The sequence below is a fragment of the Danio rerio genome, chromosome 22, assembly GCF_052040795.2.
Source record: "Danio rerio strain M-AB ecotype USA chromosome 22, GRCz13ab, whole genome shotgun sequence".
NCBI lineage: Eukaryota > Metazoa > Chordata > Actinopteri > Cypriniformes > Danionidae > Danio > Danio rerio.
In genome coordinates, this window is record NC_141042.1 from 7,206,356 (window position 1) to 7,227,547 (window position 21,192).

General features: G+C 34.5%; 1 protein-coding gene and 1 long non-coding RNA gene across 3 annotated transcripts in view; one reads left to right on the forward strand and one right to left on the reverse strand.

The window, feature by feature from the left end:
* The window catches only part of LOC147838372 (uncharacterized), a 280,547-nt gene that overhangs the window by 256,481 nt on the left and 2,874 nt on the right, over nucleotides 1-21,192 (forward strand). The gene's annotated exons all lie outside the window — the stretch shown is intronic.
* si:ch1073-188e1.1 overlaps nucleotides 1-21,192 on the reverse strand; it is a 75,089-nt gene that overhangs the window by 33,373 nt on the left and 20,524 nt on the right. The window contains exons 1-4 of one of the 2 annotated variants that reach the window (XM_087303474.1): nucleotides 17,407-17,423; nucleotides 17,254-17,281; nucleotides 6,240-6,299; nucleotides 1,394-1,436 (exon numbers count right to left, since the gene is read on the reverse strand). In XM_087303474.1, coding sequence (XP_087159600.1) covers nucleotides 1,394-1,436 — 43 coding nt within the window. In that variant the 5' untranslated portion in view covers nucleotides 6,240-6,299; nucleotides 17,254-17,281; nucleotides 17,407-17,423. Of the gene's footprint in view, nucleotides 1-1,393; nucleotides 1,437-6,239; nucleotides 6,300-17,253; nucleotides 17,282-17,406; nucleotides 17,424-21,192 lie in introns of those variants that run through there. The other variant, XM_087303473.1, reaches the window with a different exon arrangement.

Sequence of the window (21,192 nt, forward strand, 5' to 3'; positions counted from 1 at the left end):
AGCTTTCTAATTGGCGAACGACATGATCTAGACCACAGGTGTCAAACTCAGTTCCAAAATGGCCGCAGCTCTGCACAGTTTATTTCCAACCCTAATTAAACACACCTGATCAAACTAATTGAGTCCTTCAGGCTTGTTTGAAACCTACAGGTAAGTGTGTTGGAGCAGGGTTGAAACTAAACTGTGCAGGGCTTCGGCCCTCCAGGAATTAAGTATGACACCCCTGATCTAGTGGGTCTCTGTCATCTTTAATGTGCGCATTCGTGATTTCAGGAGGCGTGGCTTTGGACGGCAGGGAAGGGATTGTGTTTCAAACATATTATGGTAACCGGTTAACATTTAGGCAGAACACCTACTGCACCTTTAATGATGATGTGCCCTTCCAAGTAAAGTCATGATACAATTATACATTAACAGCTCATGAGTTCATGTTGGTTGCATTTAGCTTAAACTTGTTAATATTATTTAACAATAATGTACTAACAAGTGATTAAGGCAGCAATTATTCACACATGACCTCATGTAATAAAAGTTAGTTCATGATTAGCGCATGCCTTAATTCAACATTAGTTTATAATAAAGTAATGTTTAGTTTGCATATTAAAACATCATTATTCATGTACTGTTGTTGTAAAGTGTTACTAAACATTCTTTGACTAGTAAGTGTTGTGCTCTTGCCATGTCGTTTGTGCGTTCTGAAATGTGCCTGAAATGTCTCTAGGCTATGAAAATGAGTCACTGTCTCCACAGCTATTAAAGACAACAATAAGGATGAAGTAATAAGTTGATTTGCAACAAGTGTAACATAAAGAATTATCAGTTTGTTGTTCAGTTCGTCGAGCGGTGATATAATGCAATTCAAGGAGATTCCATTGATTTCCAATGTTCTTAGCGAGTTGCACACCTTTCGTGCACATCCTTATGTTCCACATTTTGAAGTTAGTCCAACAGCAAGTTTTTAAAAATCGTAAGACTAAATCTTTTTTTAAAAAAGGTTTACTGAAAATATGCAAAACAAAAATACTAAAGGTACAATAGACTCGAAATAGCTTGGTCAAAAACTGTGTTGCTTCCAACGTCCATAACTGCAGTCTGACTGACTGAATGACCTCATGACATTTTACTGTCGGAAACCAAAATATCAAAGTAAAAGTTTTTTAATTGTATTAATTATTAAATTATGAATATCACTATGAATTCTTATTATATTTAAATATCAATTTCCACCATGTTTTAACCTTTATAACTAAATTATTATCACAAATGAATTATGCATAACTGGCTTTTACAAAAGTAATACGTTGATTTACAACAAGTGTAACTCATGATTAAAGTAAAAAAAAAAAAAAAAAAGATAGAATGGACAAGATACAAATCACAAGAAGCCTCTTACCAACTGGCAGAAGCACCAACAGTACAGAGATATTCATCCTCATCTGAAAAATAATGTAATTTCATTAAATTGGAAAACATGCATTCTGCTTTGTGATAAACAAAAAAATTAAATAAAATAAAAGCAAAAGGCACTGGTCATGAGAGAACTGTAACTTTTTAATAATTATTATTTTAATATGACTGCCCTGTATAAATGCCCAGTTTTGTCTGTTTTTAAATACAAGCAAACTTAGAGTAGGCAGATCATCATTTTAGTTGCATCATTGTGAAATATATAATGCAAAGTAAAACAACTAGCAGTAAACATTTAGTGCCAATGCCGCAATGGTCAACAATAAAGAAAAAAGTATAGGAATCAAAATTAATTTTCACTAAATTATTTATGTTGGGTATTTATTTTTCCACCAAATCCTAACATGTAATAGTGTGTGATCTATTCTATTAATTAATGAGTTAATTAATGAGCCATTGACAGTTGGAATTGTTACACAATGCTATTTATCAACTCCTATGAACTTTTCCTAATACAAACTTCTCATTCGTGACTATTGACCTCAAAATCATAAGTAACAGGTATTAAATCCAGTTCCTGGAGGGCCGTAGTTTTGCACAGTTTAACTTGAATCCTAATTAAACACACCTGATCAGACTAATTTAGTCTTTCAGGCTTGTTTGAAACCTACAAATAAAGCTGCGGTCACACTAGAGTTTGAGTTTGTCAAATTCTGTCGTACGGCTCTGCGAAAAGGGGCGGGATTAAACAAGATGATTAGACATTTAAAAAGCGAGCGATTGCTTCATATTTAAAATTTCTGTCCAGAAAGGTCATGTTTTGATCCTCGATTGGTCTCACGCAGTCTAGTGATGCCATTTCGCAGGTCAGAGTTCACCAAGCTTGAACTTTGCACCACAGCAACCTGCGAAACTTGACACTTGAGCCTGCGTTTCCGGTCGGATGCATTCGCATGCGTATGAATGGAAGTGTATGGGAGGAAAAGCCCAGTGCGACCGCAGCTTTAGTGTTTTGAAGCAGGGTTGCAGCTAAACTGTGCAGAGCCATGGCACTCCAGGAACTGGATTTGACACCTGTGCCGTAAGTCATAAGTGTCATTTTTTTTACATTTTTTTAATGAGATTAGTAAATAAGATTTTCTTTGATGCGTGCTGTGTTAGGATGACAGTATTTGCCTGAGATACAACTCTGGGATCAGGGGCCTGTACCATTATGCTGGTTGAACAAACCCAGGATTATAGGATTAGTTTTGAGTAGAAAAATCCAAAGCAGTGCAATCAGGCTTTTTTGGTACCATGATGCTGATCATGACCTCTCTTTGATAACTCAGACTTTGATTTTGAGTTTATGAGCGCATGCAGATGAAGGCGGGATATCATTAGCAAATGGCCAATCACAGTCCTCGAAATGTGAAGATACTGTGATTGACTTCTCTTGAGAGAGTCAGGGTAATTAATAACCAAAGATAAAAAAACAGGAGAATTTAAAAATATTTACACAGAAAGATGAAAAGAGCTGACCATGAGGGAGAAAAACAAAAACTAAAAAAGCTTTTTTTAAGTATAGTTGATTTGTATAGTTTATTTTATATATATAATATTATATATATATATATATATATATATATATATATATATATATATATATATATATATATATATATATATATATAAAGTATTTACAGTTGAAGTCAGAATTATTAGCCCCCCTTTGAATTTTTTTTTTCTTTTTTAAATATTTCCCAATTTATATGTAACAGGGCAAGGGAATTTTCACAACATGTTTGATAATATTTTTTCTTCTGGAGAAAGTCTTATTTGTTTTATTTCAGCTTAAATAAAAGCAGTTATAAATTTTTTTAAACACCATTTTAAGGACAATATTATTAGCCTCTAAGCTAAATGTTTTTTTTGATAGTTTACAGAACCAACCATCATTATACAGTAACTTGCCTAATTACCCTACCCTGCCTTTAACCTAATTAAGCCTTTAAATGTCACTTTAAGCTGTATAGAAGTGTCTTGAAGAATATCTAGTCAAATATTATTCATCATGACAAAGATAAAATAAATCAGTTATTAGAAATGAGTTAATAAAACTATTATGTTTACAAAAGTGTTGAAAATCTTCTCTCCGTTAAACACAAATTGGGGGAAAAAATTTCTTCAGCTTTGGCACTTAAGTAAGACACTTGATTGCACTGTGGTGCGGTGGTGACGGCTTAAATAGCACATCATATCCGTTGTCTTCGCAGCTTTGTATGGCAGCAATATTTACAGTGTTTTCACACAGTTTGTGTTTTGTCTGTTTTCTTGTTACCGTCCTCTTCAGTGACTGAAAAACCAAAATGTTGCCAGATGTTGGACTTATAAGAGGACGAGGCATCCTCTTTTTCAGTTGCACTAATATTGGCCTGCTACTGCTGCTAGCTTAAGCAATCAGAATGCATGTGACAGCAGGTGAAATGTAGCTCAACCAATAATAGAAAACATATATATGTATGAAATATATATATATATATATATATATATATATATATATATATATATATATATATATATATATATATATATATATATATATATATATATATATATATATATATACACACACACACACACAGGGCTTAACATTAACACTCGCCAAATGCGGGTAGATTTCCCCTGTGGCGGGTTAGACAGACACAGCCACTAGCCAGTTTGGCTGGTTGAAAATCATTTTTAAATTGTAGTTTTCTTAAAATCAGGGTACGACAATAAAGATGGCCGAATATGCATGCAAATGTGATCTTAGAATCGAGAAGCAGCACAACTGACAAAACTAATTATGTTTGCAGCAGCAATAGAAAGCAGTTGAATACCGAATGAGAGGATGATCACTTGTGCGCACAGCTGATGTGATGCGCACTCCCGTTTCCTTGCGCGAAACAGCCGTGCCTAGAAACGGAACTGGTGTTATCGGTTCTCTTTCAAATAAACTAGACAAAAAGTAATGCTATATAACATTGCTTTATGATGAGGTTAACTCCCCACTAAGCTCATATATAATCTTTTCTATCTCTTGATTAACAAATGATCTTTGTAAATGTATATGTAATTAAACAAAAAGACCCATTATTAAACTAAAATAGGTTATGTGTAATGGATTACAGCTAAAATAGTCATATAAAAAATTTAATTAGACAATTCTTCATTAAAATAAGACGATTTTGATATGCGTTTTACTATAATGACCATGAGTGTCTTTATTGCATCAGAGATGTGTCATTTTGCTTACAGATGACTTGTGGAATCTCGGTTAGTGAGCACCAAATCAGAAAATAACCTGCCCTGGAGCAGGTCAGCCATACAGTATAAAAGACCTGAGCTTCACTCATTGCACCCGAAACAAAGAATTGGTGCAAATTAAACTGAAACATGTTTCATGATGTGAATCATGGTACAGGCCCCTGGAATCTTAAAAAAAAAATCACCTTTAAAGACATCTAAATGAACAGCTGGCTATGCATATTATTATTAAATAGAGTTTTTTTTTTTATATTTATTTATTTAACGTAGTACATTTAACAAATGTTGTCATTGGAATACGATCTTCACTAAATATTCTAATGATTTTTGGCCTAAAAAGAAAATCAATCATTTTGATGGATACAGTTTGTTGACTATTGCCACAAATATACTATCGCCAAATATATAAGTAGCATCCCATTGGGCTTCCTCTGATATAACCATTGTGTGCTGTTGGTGATGTTTTCATTGGTGATTTTGAGGCTAAATTTGGCCACTACTTCCTATTTTTCAGCAAATGGAATACTTTTTGGTGACAAATCTTACTTTGACACATATTTTGGTAAAATGTGTTGGGAAACTCAACAATACTGGTGGTTTTTCCTGTTGGTAAGAGGTCCAATTTGTACTTTTTACTGTTGATTATCAGTTGCAGTGCATGGAGTACTGTGTGTTCCCGAGTGTAAGAGAGACCTTTGCACATGTATTAGACATATCTAGTGTCTAGTAAGTGTATGAGAAAATCAAAACAAACAGCTCAGCTCTCAGAACATCCACAGAATTCCATATAAAAGCCAGAAATGTTTTTGCACAGGCCTATCCAAAGTGCTATTGGTGCCACCTTATGATCAACAGCAAAAATAAAAAAAATTGACCAATTCCCAACATGGAAAACTAGCTACAATCAAGAAAGCATGATTATTTGGTGTAATAGCTTGACAATCAAAAAATGTAATTATAATAGAAGTCAATGGGGCAAAAATGGCCCTGAACATAACAGAAGGATAGTCAAATTATACAACACACACACAAGGGTTAATAAAGAACACTGGACAGAAGAAACCCTTAGAAAGTCATAAGCAGCTAAAAATACACCGTGAGGAATCAACATCTGCTCTTCCGCATAGAGTTTGACTTCCGCTTCTGTTTAGCTTTTTATAAAATGGGATAAACTATCTTGTAAAAATGTACTGTTTAGGTTAAATACTATTGTAAGGAGCATAAAGTACTGGTTCTGTCTTTCAGCAGAAATGCAAGTCAAAGTGCATGTAGTTTTAAGGTGGTTTAAGATATCAGCGCACGATGAGTGAAAGGATCGAAATAGCACAAGTAGAATTGTGGAGTACGTGAGAGATCATTGATATAGTGTGACTATTTCGTATTCTAATGAAAAGCAGTTCAACAATTGCGTTCGCCACCATCGGTATTGAAATCGCTGTATTTTTTATTTATAATGTTTCCGTTCCGTTACCTCTGAAAATAACATTCCCGAAAACAACATAAGCATACAAGACATATTATAAAACATTTTCCCTTTTACCCACCAAGAGTGACTTTTCCTTCTTCTTTAAGCTTTTCTGTTCCTACTTTCTTACTTCTGCTTCCTGTTAAAATGGATGACAAAAGGATTCCACCTGGTGTTATCTAATGTCACAGCGCTACAGGATGTTCGGACAAAACTGGCGTTGCATTGCAATATTGAGTTCTTTTGCAATATATATTGTATTTAGAGTCCCAAACTGTTTGAATAGATCTATTTTGAAAGAACTGATTATTTTATAAAGATTGAGGTGATTTTGGAGGAAGTGCATCTGCATAAAATATAATAAACAAATAGCTAACATTGATACAGTTGAGTAAATAGAGCAAATATATAACTGAATTAAATGGTGCTTTATGGTTTAACTGTATTCAGCTGCAAAAATTTACTTATAAAATGTATACAAAAAAAATAAAAGAGTAGTTTTTATGGTAAAAATAGTTAAATACATGTTATATTTTTTGTGCTTGTTCGCTTTAAATTTAAGGGGCGGAGCTTGAAATGTTTGACCAATCACAATAATCTGCCCGTGAGTGCTCAACAATTGCTAAGCAACATCACCATTGAAAGAAACTCAAAACATATGTCATTCAGTAATACAACAGTCATTCAGTAATATAACAGTATTATTATTAACAGATTATTATTAACAGATTATTAATAATACATTTTCTCATAGCGATTAATTGCTGAAGCTTTTTCAGGACATGTGGTATTATCACGATATTGACCTAAGCTGCAAAAAGGTATAACAACTAGATGCTTATGTTTCAACCCAATTAAATTGCAAAAGTATTTTAAATTACATTAGTAAATGCTAGTTAATTGATTAAAATTAACAAAAAAAAACAGATGTATTAGTTGCTTTGTTAATATAATTTTTTTTTAAACTTAAATTTTATTAGGTACTAACTCAAATTAATAAAATGATAAGGATTTGTAATCAGATTGTGATTACGATTTTAACATTAACTAAGAAATGAACATCACCTAAGGTTATTGAAAGCTTTCATAGCGAGTTAAGTTAAACTAACTAATGTTAACTATTGCACAGTGTTAACGTACAACAGTCCAATAAACAGTCACAAAAAGTTCAATCTATATTTCAACATGTCATAGGACAGAATAACGTCAAAATGTTTGAAATTTAAAGCTAATTAAATGATTAAGTCTGCAAGCATCTGGCGCTGTGATTAACACCACTGCAAATTCAATGCAAATATTCCTAAAAATGCTCTCTAAAAGTTTTAATGTTAATATTGTGCATCAAGATAGCAAACTATTGAAAAAAACAAAAGTACCTCATTAAATAAATATATACATGTGTGCCAAATTGAGGATGCCTTTTTAAGAATTTGAGTGAACAATAATAAATAAAAATATTACAGAAAATACTATAGTAGATGCCTATATTACACATAAATAAACGATATAGGCCTACATGATGCACATGTTTTTACTGTATGTACACATAAAATGTTTATTTTACATGTAAAGTAACATTTTGGGTCTTTGTTACATCCATTTTACACTCTCAGAAATAAATCTGACACTGGAGCAGTACCTGTTCAAAAGGTACACCTTGGTATTTTACAGCTGCACAGTGCCTTTAGGGTACACTTTTGTACCATGAGGTACAGATTCATACTTTTTTAGGTATTACTATATACAGTTAAAGTCAAAATTATTAGGTCTCTTATGGATGTTTTTTATTATTTCCGAAATGATGTTTAACAGAGAAAGGAATTTTTCACAGTATTTCTGATAATATGTTTTCTTCTATAGAAAGACTGATTTGTTTTTATTTCGGCTAGAATAAAAGCAGTTTTGTCTTTGTACAAATAATTTTTAGGTATTATTATACAATAATTGTTTCAACTGTCTACAGAATGAATAACTCCTACTTGCCTAGTTAACCTATTTAAGCCTTTAAATGGCACTTTAAGCTGAATACTATAGTGTTTTGAAAAATATCTAGTCAAATATTATGTACTGTCATCATGAAAAGACAAAAGAAATCAGTTATTAGAGATGAGTTATTAACACTTATGTTTAGAAATCTTATTTTTGTCAAACAGAAATGGGGGGGGGGGGGCTTCAACTGTGCTTTAAAGACCCGTTTAAATCCTTTTTGAAAAGTTTGTATCTCTTAGTAAAACATGCATTTTCTGTTGCACATATTGGAAAGTAATGTCACAGTAATAAAAAAAATTGTAAATTTACAAAGGAACAGACAATGACACCTCACACAATAGCACCAAATTTAAATGTAATTTTAAAACAAATTTTATTATATACATTTTTGAATTACTAACCTACACATTAAGAACAAGGACACACATATTCAAGTGGATGCTGCACACTGGTGGTGGTGTGGAGAGACCCCTCATAATTGTGAAGCACTTTGGGTGTATGGCCATACACAATAAATGCGCTATATGAATACATTACAATATTCCATAATGACATATGCTGCTGCATTCCAGACTCAAAATTAGTATTTTACTTTAACTTTTTATGGATGGATAATAGCATCTACAATACCAATTGAATTTGACATCCAACCTTTTAACTCAGGGCAGACTGAGAGGGTTGCACCTTAAAGGGTTAGTTCATCCAAAATTGAAAATTTGGTTATTAATTACTCTTAACTAGTGTTTTCAAAGGAGCTTCATATGATTACAATAAAACCACTGAAGTCACGTGGAATCTTTTGTCAAAGTTTTTGGTTCCTTTTAAGGACTTTTAACATCTCTGGACAGCTGCTGTTTATGAAGAATGAAAGAGCTCTCAGATTTAGTCTAAAATATCTTAAGTTGTGTTTTGAAGATAACAAAGGCCCCGGAGGTTTGAAACAACGTGAATAAATAAAAGATTAGTTCAATAAATGCCAATTATGTTATTGATTAATCAGCCTCATGTCATTACAATCCAATTCGTTTATCTACAGAACACAAATATATTCTAGATGAAATAAGATAGTTTAGATGAAATCTGAGAGCGCCCTTGTCCTGTATAGCAGTGGTCCCCAACCTTTTTCTAACTGCGGACCGGTCAACGCTTGACAATTTTACTGCGGACCCGGGGTTGAAATAATAACAATAATAAACATGAATCCACTGTGTACTCATGTGGAACTTTATTAGCATATTGCTTCAACATTACAATGCTATTATAACATTAGGAAGTAATAATTTAATTAACACATTGCTCAAACAATATAACATATTATAACATCAAAAATTGTCGGTAACGCTAAATTAATGGGAGCCCTGAGCTTGTTTCTTTGCAACGAGATGGCATGGCAGAAGGAAGAATACCGGTCCTAGGCCCAGGGGTTGGGGACCACTGCTCTAAACAATAGACCAGCTATCTCAAAAACATAGCAAGAATCAGATGCTTTGTTTCTAGTGAAGATTTAGAGAAACTTGTTCATGCTTTTATCAGCAGCAGGGTGGATTACTGTAATGGACTCCTCACTGGTCTTCCTAAAAAGACAGTCAGACAGTTGCAGCTCATCTAGAATGCTGCAGCCAGAATTCTGACCAGAACCAGAAAATCAGAGCACATCACACCGGTCCTCAGGTCTTTACACTGGCTGCCAGTTACATTCAGAATAGATTTTAAAAGTATTATTACTGGTCTATAAATCACTAAATGGCCTAGGACCTCAATACATTACAAATATGCTCACTGAATACAAACCTAACAGATCACTCAGATCTTTAGGATCATATAAACTAGAAGTTCCAAGAGTTCGGTCAAAGCAGGGTGAATCAGCTTTCAGCCACTATGCCACCCGCTGCTGGAATCAGCTTCCAGAAATGATCAGATGTGCTCCAACATTAGGCACATTCAAATCAAGACTGAAAACACATCTGTTTAGCTGTGCCTCTACTGAATGAGCACTGTGCTGCGTCCGACAGATTGCACAACTATGTTTTTCTCTTCTTCTTCATTCTTTTATTACATTTTACCTGTTTTTTTGTTTATTTTTTTACTCATTTTTATTATTTGTTTTTATTTTTATTTTACTTGTTTCTTTTATTTTTGTTTATGTAAAGCACTTTGAATTGCCACTGTGTATGAAATGTGCTATATAAATAAACTTGCCTTGCCTCTATAGACAGCAATGGTCTCCATATGTTCAAAGTCCAGAAAAATATCATCCTTAAAACTGATGATATGCCTTCAGTGTTTCAATCTGAATAAATGAACAAACTACAAGACTACTTAGTTCTTCTCAGTGTCAGTATAGGGTGCACATTCCCTTGCTGTGCAGGGAAGTACTGTATATGTCGAGTAATTAGTGATGGGTTGTTCTTAAACGATACATTCATTTTGAATGATGAGAATGATGAGTCTTCTCATGGAGTGATTCATTCATTTGTGCAGGTGGAGGAGAAGACTAGTTCCTTTATCGAGTGTTCTATTGGGTTTGAGGCGTTTATTAAACACATGAAAGACAGAAGCCAATTATATGCAGTCAGAGCCGGAAAAGATTTCATCCATTAATTTCTCAAGTCCTCAGGTTGGAGTCATCTCTCTTTACATGCCGTCACGTGATGAACAAACAACTCAAAAACCAGAAGACTCGAAAGGTGAACTAATGGCTCCTTTTGGCTCATAGTGTGTGCATTGTCTAAGCTTATTAAGGACTGTGTGTGATGTGAACGAACCAATCAAATTTGATGACCAGTCAAAAAAGGTGAGCTGATATAATCATAGACCATGATTGTTTTTTTTTTCTTACAGCATTCTAGTTATGATTTATTTATTTATTTGTAGTGTGAGCTAAGTTTGGACTAAAGTAATTGTAGATGAGGTTGAAAGCAACTCGTAATATTTTAATAATATTTTGGCAAATTGAGCAAAATGATAAAAAAAAAATAATAATAATTTGTTCACCTTGCTGAACGAGACCCAGAGGTCAGAGTCAGTAAAATGATACAAACTTTCTATCACTGCAGGTAATATATCAGCAGGTGAAACCAAGTGCGATATGTAAATGTGCACTCTATACTGACACTGAGGAGAAGAATCTGTTGAATAAAGATATTATATTTGTTTTATGTGCACACAAAAGGATTCTCGCCACTTTCAAATATTCTGATTGAACGACCCACTCAAGGTACAAGAATATTTTGAGATTTTTTGGTATTTTTCTGGACTTGAATGAGTGGGATCCCTTGCTGGAAGATGAGGGAGCTATTGGATTTTACCTAAAATATCTTAATTTGTGTTTCAGAGATGAACAAAGGTCTCAGAGATTCGGAATGACATAAGGGTGAGTAATTAATAACATAATTCAAATTTTTGAGTGAATGAACAATAAATGAAATGTAAACAAATTCTCTTTAGAGCACAAAATGAGTGGGACTGTAGTAATAAATAGGGCTGCAACAACGAATCGATTAAATTAACAAAAATCAATTACTAAAAGCGTTAGCAACGAATTTCATAATCAATTCATTGTGTCACACGACACAGGGCGGTTGATTATTTAAAAACACTTTAGTTCAGAGCGGAGTGAACCTGGTCTCTCTCGCGCACTACATACAGAGTTCGGCGCCTCTGACAGGGATGAGGAGCAAGGGAGTTCAACAGCAGGGACCGTAAAGTCCCTGGTACTGATGTTTTAGTCATTATCCAGCTTGAAAAGCATGACACGTTAGCTTGTTTACCCTTAGAGGCAAATGAGAAAATCAAACTGAGCTTTGGTGCGGTGTCTGGTGCTGAGCAGAGCTCCCAGTATGGGACCGTTGGAATAGTGCTTCTTTTTTTCGAAAACAAAACCAACTTAACCCTGCTAAGAAAGACGTGTCATATCACAATTATGCAGCGTTTTAACTGCCTAATGCTTAATTTATGTTTTAGACATAAAACAAAACATTTAGAGTTTGTAAAACACACAAGGAAGTCTAACAATCCATTCAAATATAACTTGTCTGTGTTTTATTCATATCAGATACACATTACACATAAAGAAAGTAACTATAAAGTTGAATCTTCTCCAAGTTCCCCAGCCACTTACTTGCATGTATTTGGGGAGCAACTGGTGAATTTACGTGCTGAATCCTGCATGTTCTGCTTTTTATGAATGAGGCAAACGTGCAGCCGCAAGTAAACATGTCGACGACCATCTTACGTTACAGATCACCATCACTTACACGTTTATGTGAACTGGTAAAACTTCTGTTTGAGATTACATGTCATTAAGATTATTTTTCTTACCCAATTAAAAAAATAATTTAACTTTTTTTAAGCAAAAAATATTTTTAGATGTTTTTTTTTTAGAAAACAAGACATCATTTATGTTTATTTAATGTGTTTAGTATGTATCTTGATTTAAAAAATATTTAGATATTTGGATTAAAAACAGGACAAAACTACTTAGTTTATTATTATTGTTGTTATTATTGTTATTATTATTAATAATAATTATTATTATTATTCATTTTTATATTTTTTTTATTCATCGGAAAAATAATTGACAGATTAATCAATTATTAAAATAATCGTTAGTTGCAGCCCTAGTAATAAAGCTTATTTCTAAGATGATATTAGCTAGCGTCATAAAAAATACACGTAAGCATGTTTTCTGGTGTAATATATATATAATATATATATATATAATTATTAAATTAGCACTAAAGCTTACAATGAGACAGACTGATTAGTACACATGGCTACAATATTAATGCCCTCCGTCTGTCTTGAGTAGGTGGGAATGAGGCCATTGTTTGAGTGTTCAGCACCACCTGCCTGCCTGTAAGAAAACATATTCATAGATAGTAAAAAAAATAGTTTTAAAAGTTTTTTCATAAACTTTTCATCAGTTTCATAAACTACATTACAATGTCATGTTTTGTACTACAACATACAGCAGGTTTGAATGCCACTGTATTTGTGCTCTTTTTTTATATACGAAATTTAAAAATCGCTAAATTATTCATAACCCTGTCAAATTCTTACTTAAAAGTTAATTTTATTTAACCGGCAAGTTTTTATTGACTGGAAATGACACAGGCTTCTCTTTAAGGATAATTTGCACTGTATCCACAGGAAAATAAAAACATTTAGATATGGTCTTACAGCTTTTACAATGTGCAGCAAGTGAAACTTGTATAATGTAAACATTCAATCCACACAGACTGATATATTTAAAGTGTTTATTTCATTTAATTGTGATCATTTTGATGACAACTAGCGAAAACCCTGAATTCAGTATCTCAGAAAATTAGATTATAACTTAAGAGCAATACAAAGAACAGATTTTTAGAAATGTGGGTCAGATTAAAAGTATGAAGATGAAAAGTATGAGCATGCACTGCACTTACTGCAGCAATGCAGCATGACATGGAGTGGAATAGTTTGTGGAGCTGCTCATATGTTATGAGAGCCAAGGTTGTACTGGTAGTAACTTTTAGCTCTTCTGTATTGTTGGATCTAGCACATCACATCTTTCTCTTCACAAAAGCCCACCAATTTTCTATGAGGTTATGGTCAGGTGAGTTTGCTGGCTATTTAAGTACAGGGTCCTTAAACCAGGTACTGGTAGCTTTGGCACAGTGTGCAGATGCCAAGTCCTGTTGGAAATGAAATCTGCATCTCCGTAAAGTTGGTCAGCAGCAGGAAGCATGAAGTGCTCTAAAATGTCCTGTGGTATACAGCTGCGTTGACCTTAGACCTCAGAAAACAAAGTGGAGCAACACCAGCAGATGATATGGTACCCCAAACAATCACTGACTGTTGTTGAAGAGTGGCTTGACAAGGAATGCAACAGCTGAAAGCCATGTCTTTCATACATCTGTACGTAGTGGTTCTTGAAGCACCGACTCCAGCTGCAGACCACTCATTGTGAATCTCCCCTACATTTTTGAATGGGTTTTGTTTTACAATTCTCTCCAGGGTGCATTATCGCTACTGCTTGTACACTTTTCCTTCCCTTCGCCTCTTTGTTAATGTGTTTGGACACAGAGCTCTGTAAACAGCTAGCCTCTTTTGCAAGGACCTTTTGTGTCTTGCCCACCTAGTGCAAGGTGTCAGTGGTCGTCTTTTGGAAAATTGTCAAATCAGCTGTCTTCCCCATGATTCTGTAGCCAGAACTAGACTGAGAGATCATTTAAAGGCTTTTTGCTGGTGTTTCAGGGTTAATTAGATTATTAGAGTGTGGCAGCAGGTGTCTTTAATATGCAAACTTTTCACAATACTAAGTTTTTCTGAGATACTGAGTTTGGGGATTTTATTAGTTGTCATCAAACTCATCAAAATTAAAAGGAATAAACAATTGCAATGTATCAGTTGTATCAGATCTGTGTGGAATATACATAATATGGAGTGGAGTATACATAATACAAGTTGCATTTTGCATGGAATTAATTAAATCAACTTTTTGAAGATATTGTTTTTGTATAATCAGCATCTGTATTTGCTCTACTAGCTGACAAAAGCAAAAGTCAAAAATGTTTTAAAATTAATGATATTGCAAATAGGACACAACATCCTTTGTAAAATAAATAATCATTACTATATACCATATTTTCTGGAAAACAAATTGGTAGTGACTTTAAGCCACACTGGTTTGAGTGTTGTGATCCAAATGCATGGCACTTTAAACATGTTTTATTTGCTGAATGCCAACCATATTATTCGCTTGTTTCTTATAATCTAGAAAATATGGAAATAGAACCAACAAAACGTATTTACAGCACCAAATTGGGTCATAAACTGCAGTATTTGAGGGTCATAATGTTAAAAAGACTGTAAACCATGCACAGGCCATATTCAAGAATTTCATTATATATATATATATATGTGTGTGTGTGTGTGTGTGTGTGTATGTGTGTGTATATATATATATATATATATATGAAAAAATAGCATATTGTGATAAAGTTCATTATTTTCTGTAATGTACTGATAAACATTAGACTTTCATATATTTTAGATTCATTACACACAACTGAAGTAAGTTCAAGCCTTCTATTGTATTAATATTGATGATTTTGGCATATAGCTCATGAAAACACAAAATTCCTATCTCAAAAAAATAGCATATTTCATCCGACCAATAAAAGAAAAGTGTTTTAATACAAATAAAAAAGTCAACCTTCAAATAATTAGTAATTAATAAGTTCAGTTATGCACTCAATACTTGGCCGAGAATCCTTGCAGAAATGACTGCTTCAATGTGGCGTGGCATGGAGGTAATCAGCCTGTGGCACTGCTGAGGTGTTATGGAGGCTCAGGATGCTTCGATAGCGGCTTTAAGCTCATCCAGAGTGTTGGGTCTTGCGTCTCTCAACTTTCTCTTCACAAGATCCCACATATTTTCTATGGGGTTCAGGTCATAAGAGTTGGCAGGCCAATTGAGCACAGTAATACCATGGTCAGTAAACCATTTACCAGTCTGCATATCCATAAAGAAGTGCTCCAAAATGTCCTGATAGCTAGCTTCATTGACCCTGCCCTCAATAAAACACAGTGGACCAACACCAGCAGCTGACATGGCACCCCAGACCATCACTGTCTGTGGGTACTTGACACTGGACTTCAGGCACTTTGGCATTTCCATCTCCCCAGTTTTCCTCCAGACTCTGGCACCTTGATTTCCGAATGACATGCAAAATTGGATTTCATCCGAAAAAAGCACTTTGGACCACTGAGCAACAGTCCAGTGCTGCATCTCTGCGGCCCAGGTCAGCCGCTTCTGCTGCTGTTTCTGGTTCAAAAGTGGCTTGACCTGGGGAATGCGGCACCTGTAGCCCATTTCCTGCACACGCCTGTACACGGTGGCTTTGGATGTTTCTAATCCAGACTCAGTCCACTGCTTCCGCAGGTCCCCCAAGGTCTGGAATCGGTCCTTCTCCACAATCTTCCTCAGGGTTCGGTCACCTTTTCTCATTGTGCGGCGTTTTCTGCCACACTTTTTCCTTCCCACAGAGGTGCCTTGATACAGCACTCTGGGAACAGCCTATTCGTTCAGAAATGTCTTTCTGTGTCTTACCCTCTTGCTTGAGGGAATCAATAATGGCCTTCTGGACAGCAGTCAGGTCGGCAGTCTTACCCATGATTGCAGTTTTGAGTAATGAACCAGGCTGGGAGTTTTTAAAAGCCTCAGGAATCTTTTGCAGGTGTTTAGTGTTAATTAGTTAATTCAAATGATTAGGGTAATAGCTCGTTTAGAAAACCTTTTCATGATATGCAAAGTTTTTGAGATAGGAATTTTGTGTTTTCATGAGCTATATGCCAAAATCATCAATATTAAAACAATAAAAGGCTTGAACTTCAGTTGTGTGTAATGAATCTAAAATATATGGAAGTCTAATGTTTATTAGTACATTACAGAAAATAATGAACTTCATCACAATATGCAAATTTTTTGAGAAGGACCTGAATAAGACCATTAAAGTTCATAACTTAAAGGTGCAGTAGGTGATCGGCCAAAGAGCTAACTGCTTAGCATATTATCTTTGGACAACGGGAATAGACTGTGATTCAAAGCCACACCTCCTGACAAAAATGACTTGTCTAACAGTAATACTTCGGCTATGGTGTCGTCCTTTCTCCAGCATGCAAAAGTAACTCCAATACTGATTCAGGATTTTGATTTCCCCGCGTCTGTGATTGTCTCGTGAACGTGTGGCACTCATGCAGGCGGGCACGCGCGAATGGCGGATCTGCTTAAATACATGCGCAGAAGTCTGAAGCTACATTTGCTGACAGACAGTTTGAGCTACTTATCGGAATTATGGGAGATGTCAGCCCGACAATACTTAATTGGATGAACATTTTTTAGTTTTATGCCTTACCCTGAATATAAAAATACATATAAACATTTAGATCATTTACTGTAATCATTACTATTAGACTGTGAAGAGACTTTCAACCCACACAACAAAAAAATGCTTCAGAAGACAATCACCTACTGCACCTTTAACTAATACTTGTTCATTTGATTCTATAAAGCACTCCTTTGCTTTCTTTCTCACAATTTAAAGTGGTTAAGTGCTCACCTGTTCACTGTTCTCCTTCCTGTGATGTCTATTTGAACAATAAGCATATAGTACTTTGGTTAATTACAACAAATTTACATTTTTACATTTCTTTTTTGTATACTACAAATTTCTCGTTTTTATCTTCTTAAATTAGCTTTCTGTAATACTTACTTTAAGTTCCTGTTTGACACTTATAAAACTAAAAGGCAGCAAAGGCAACAGCAGCATTAAAAAAAACAACAGCAACACATATTCCTGTTACATTGGCTGAAGACGAACTGGAATCTAAAAGTGATAGAGACAGACTGTATCAGTAACAAGATAACAAATGACAAAACGTTTAATACCTATATATAAAGTTGAAGACAAATGATTAGCCCTCCTGTGAAATTTGTAATCTTTTTCAAATGATTCCCAAGTGCTGTTTAATAGAATGATTTAAAAAAAAAAAAACATAATAGTTAACAACTAATTTCTAATAGCTCCTTTATTTTGTCATGATACAATGACAGTGCATAAAACACGTGATTAGGTCACCACGAACTTTCAAAGCAACCTCTTAAAGTTTCGGGACTGCCGAAACAGCAAGAAGAACTTTTGTGGTTTCTCAGGTGTGATTGTAAGATCTAGTAATAAGTTCTAGAATTAACTTGAAACAGCTGTCAATTCACATTTCATCCTCTGAACTGCCTTTCTGTGTGTGCAGTTGTTTGTTTATTAAGCTGTGTTTATGTGCTTCTAAGTCATTGCTTTAGTCTGTTACTTTACTTAAATTTAAACCAATACTTGTGTTATGTAATTATCGTTGGCCATGGAAATGATATAAACAAGACTGGTAAAATACGATGTCTTCTATTTGCTGGATAAATGGTTGATGAAGTGTAAAGCTTTTGATTTGATTCTGTTTAAGTGGTTCGAATCAAATTATTAAAATCTTCAAGATTTGATTCCTTGAAATGAGCTAATAAACCCTGATTGATCTTTCAAAGAAGGTTGATCCCCTACATCAGGGGTCATCAATCTCTGTCCTGGAGGGTTTAACTCCAACTTGCCTCAACACACCTGCCTGGGTGTTTTAAGTATACCTAGTAAGACCTTCATTAGCTTGATCAGGTGTGTTTGATTAGGGTTGGAGCTAAAATCTGCAGGACACTGGCCCTCTAGGAACAAGTTTGGTGACCTTTGCCCTACACCCACATCTGGGAGAGTTACAGTGTGGAGAAGTCCCAAAAAAGCGTACCACCCAGACTGTTGCATGCCTAGAGTGAAGCATGGAGGTGGATCAGTGATGGTTTTGGCTGCAATATAATGGCATTCTCTAGGCCTAATACTTGTGCTATATGGGTATGTCACTGCCAAGGACTTCTGACCCATTCTAGAGGACTATGTGCACCCAATGGTTTAAACATTGTATGCTGAAGGGGTGACGTTTATCAGGATGATAATGCTCTGACACAGCAAGACTGGTGTCAGAGTGGTTTTATGAACATGAAAGTGAAGTTAAACATCGCCCATGTCCTGCACCAGATCGAAATATTGTTGAGACACTTTAGGAGGAGCGAGTCAGGAATGTTTTTTCATTCACTCATTAGTTTTCCTTTGGCTTAATCCCTTTATTCATCAGTGTTTGCCACAGCAGAATGAACCGCTAACTTATCCAGCATATGTTTTAAACAGTGGATGCCCATCCAGCTGCAACCCAGCATTGGGAAAACATCCATACACACACACACACTCATTTACAATCATACACTATGTCCAATTAAAAACGTTTTTTCACCCAAGCTAAAATAGTTTGATTTATTCAAACAGAAAAAACACAGAAGGCTAATCATTTTGTCTTCAACTATACTTTCTAATATTTACATGTGAGCTCAACAGAAATCCAAACATATGTTAAAGCTGAAGTATTACACTTGTGAACAGAATAAAATTAAATATACAGTATACTAAATATCTTCAAAGGAGAAAACGAAAAAATGCCAGGACATCTTACCATTTAAGTTATTATTTTCAATAGAATTGGAAGTAGCAGACCCCTTCTTCACTCCATCTGAAACACAAAAAAAGATGATTGAAGGTCTTACGGAGAGGAAGCTCCATAACAAGGTAAGTGTCTTGTGACTACAACTGTCTAAGAAGTTACATTTATGCATATTGATATTTATAAAACCTACAAATACTAAAGAGAAAGAAAATACCACAGTTTATCAAAGATCTGGATGACGAGAACCTGTCGACTTGACCTGAATGACGTTAACAATTTAATAAACACTGTGATGAGATTAAAAAAGCCACTCACTATGGACAGAAACATTGATGGTTTTTTCATAATTGGTGCCACTGCCGATGATCTGTTGGTGATAACCTCCAGAGTCTGTGCTTGTGGTGTTCATGATGGTCAGGGATCCAGTTTCATAGTCCAGCTTCAGTCGGCCTCTGAAACTCTCATTAGCTTTATTACACTGCACATCAGTGCAAGCAAAACTGAGATCTTTAGCGAGTCGAGCGATAAGAGTGTCGTCAAAGTAATATTTAACTTCCTCGTGTTTGGTTTTTGTAACATTAGTGTGCAGAGTGACTGGATCTCCCTCTATCACTGAAATTCCGTATAAATCAGCTCCCAAAAACCCTGAAGAAGAAATTACACAGGAGAGTTCAATATGTGACAGAAAAACAAAAATGTACTTCAAAAAAGCACTGTGAACAGGTTTCAGATGTATTACTAAAACAAAAACAAAAAGATTGTGGATATACATATTTCTGTCTTGTTTTGTGTGCTATCAAAACTTTTACACCTTGAGATTATGAAGCTACAATTTTAAGCGTTAGAGATTCAGATTCCAACTGAATAAAGTAATGAATCATTCAAAACAGAGAGTCAAGTATTCTTAAACCTGCCTTGTACACTGTAAAAATTAAACGTTATTTTACAGGTAATTTAATTTTTTTTTTCTACAGAATTTCAGTTTTTTTTTTTTATAAAAGTGAAATATCTGTTGTTTTACAGATATGTTCTGTAATAAAAAATTTTAACGTTAAATTTACAGTTACTGCTTGTATTTGGGTATTATTTGGTTATTTTCTGTTTTTTTTTTAAGAAAATGTTCTGTATTTTCAGAGAGTAACAATTATTATTTACATATTTATTTATTATTATTTACAGATTATTCTTGTAAAAACAGGGAAACACAAATACAGCCAAATTGTTTAGTGAAGACTGTAATCATATGAAGAGTAACCTCATAATGTCAAATAATAACCTATTTGTAGGCTGCATATAATGCATGCACTGTAAACTGTAAAATGTTTATTTTACTACTCTAACAATGTTGCTATTCTAAATGTTCGCACACCCGGGTTCCTAATTCTGACTGAATGCACACACAGTCAGAAGATCGTTAATGACTGATTTCAAGGACTATAAACTCAGCACACACAAGACACATCGCTGCTGAGTCTTAAATTGTTTAGTGAGCATTTCGACACATTTTCCCTTGCCGCGTTTGACCCCTTTGCTTTGTTATTTTGTTTGCTGCCTTTACGCTTGGGATTATCTGTATGGATCTGTTTGTTCCCGTTTCAACCTTTAATTGCAAGACGATTCTCTTAATAACCTGCTATTTGATCCTCAAATTAGTTGTGCAGGCATCCTCACATGACACTAACCTTGTAATGAAAAAAATAGGATATAACAGTTTTGTATTTTTTCAAGCAAATTGTTTTGGAGTTTAACCTACATATCCTAAAAACATTTGCTAAATATATTATAGTTTATTGGTATATTTACAGCATTTTATGACTACGGCAATTATTTGTAAGTAGGCTTTTTTTAATCATTCTTTAAAAGATATTTTTTGTTCTAAATTTATGTTAAAAGTGGAAAGATGTATGGAATATTTAGAGACTTCATGCATAATTACATAAATTAATCTGTATAATTACATTAATTACCGT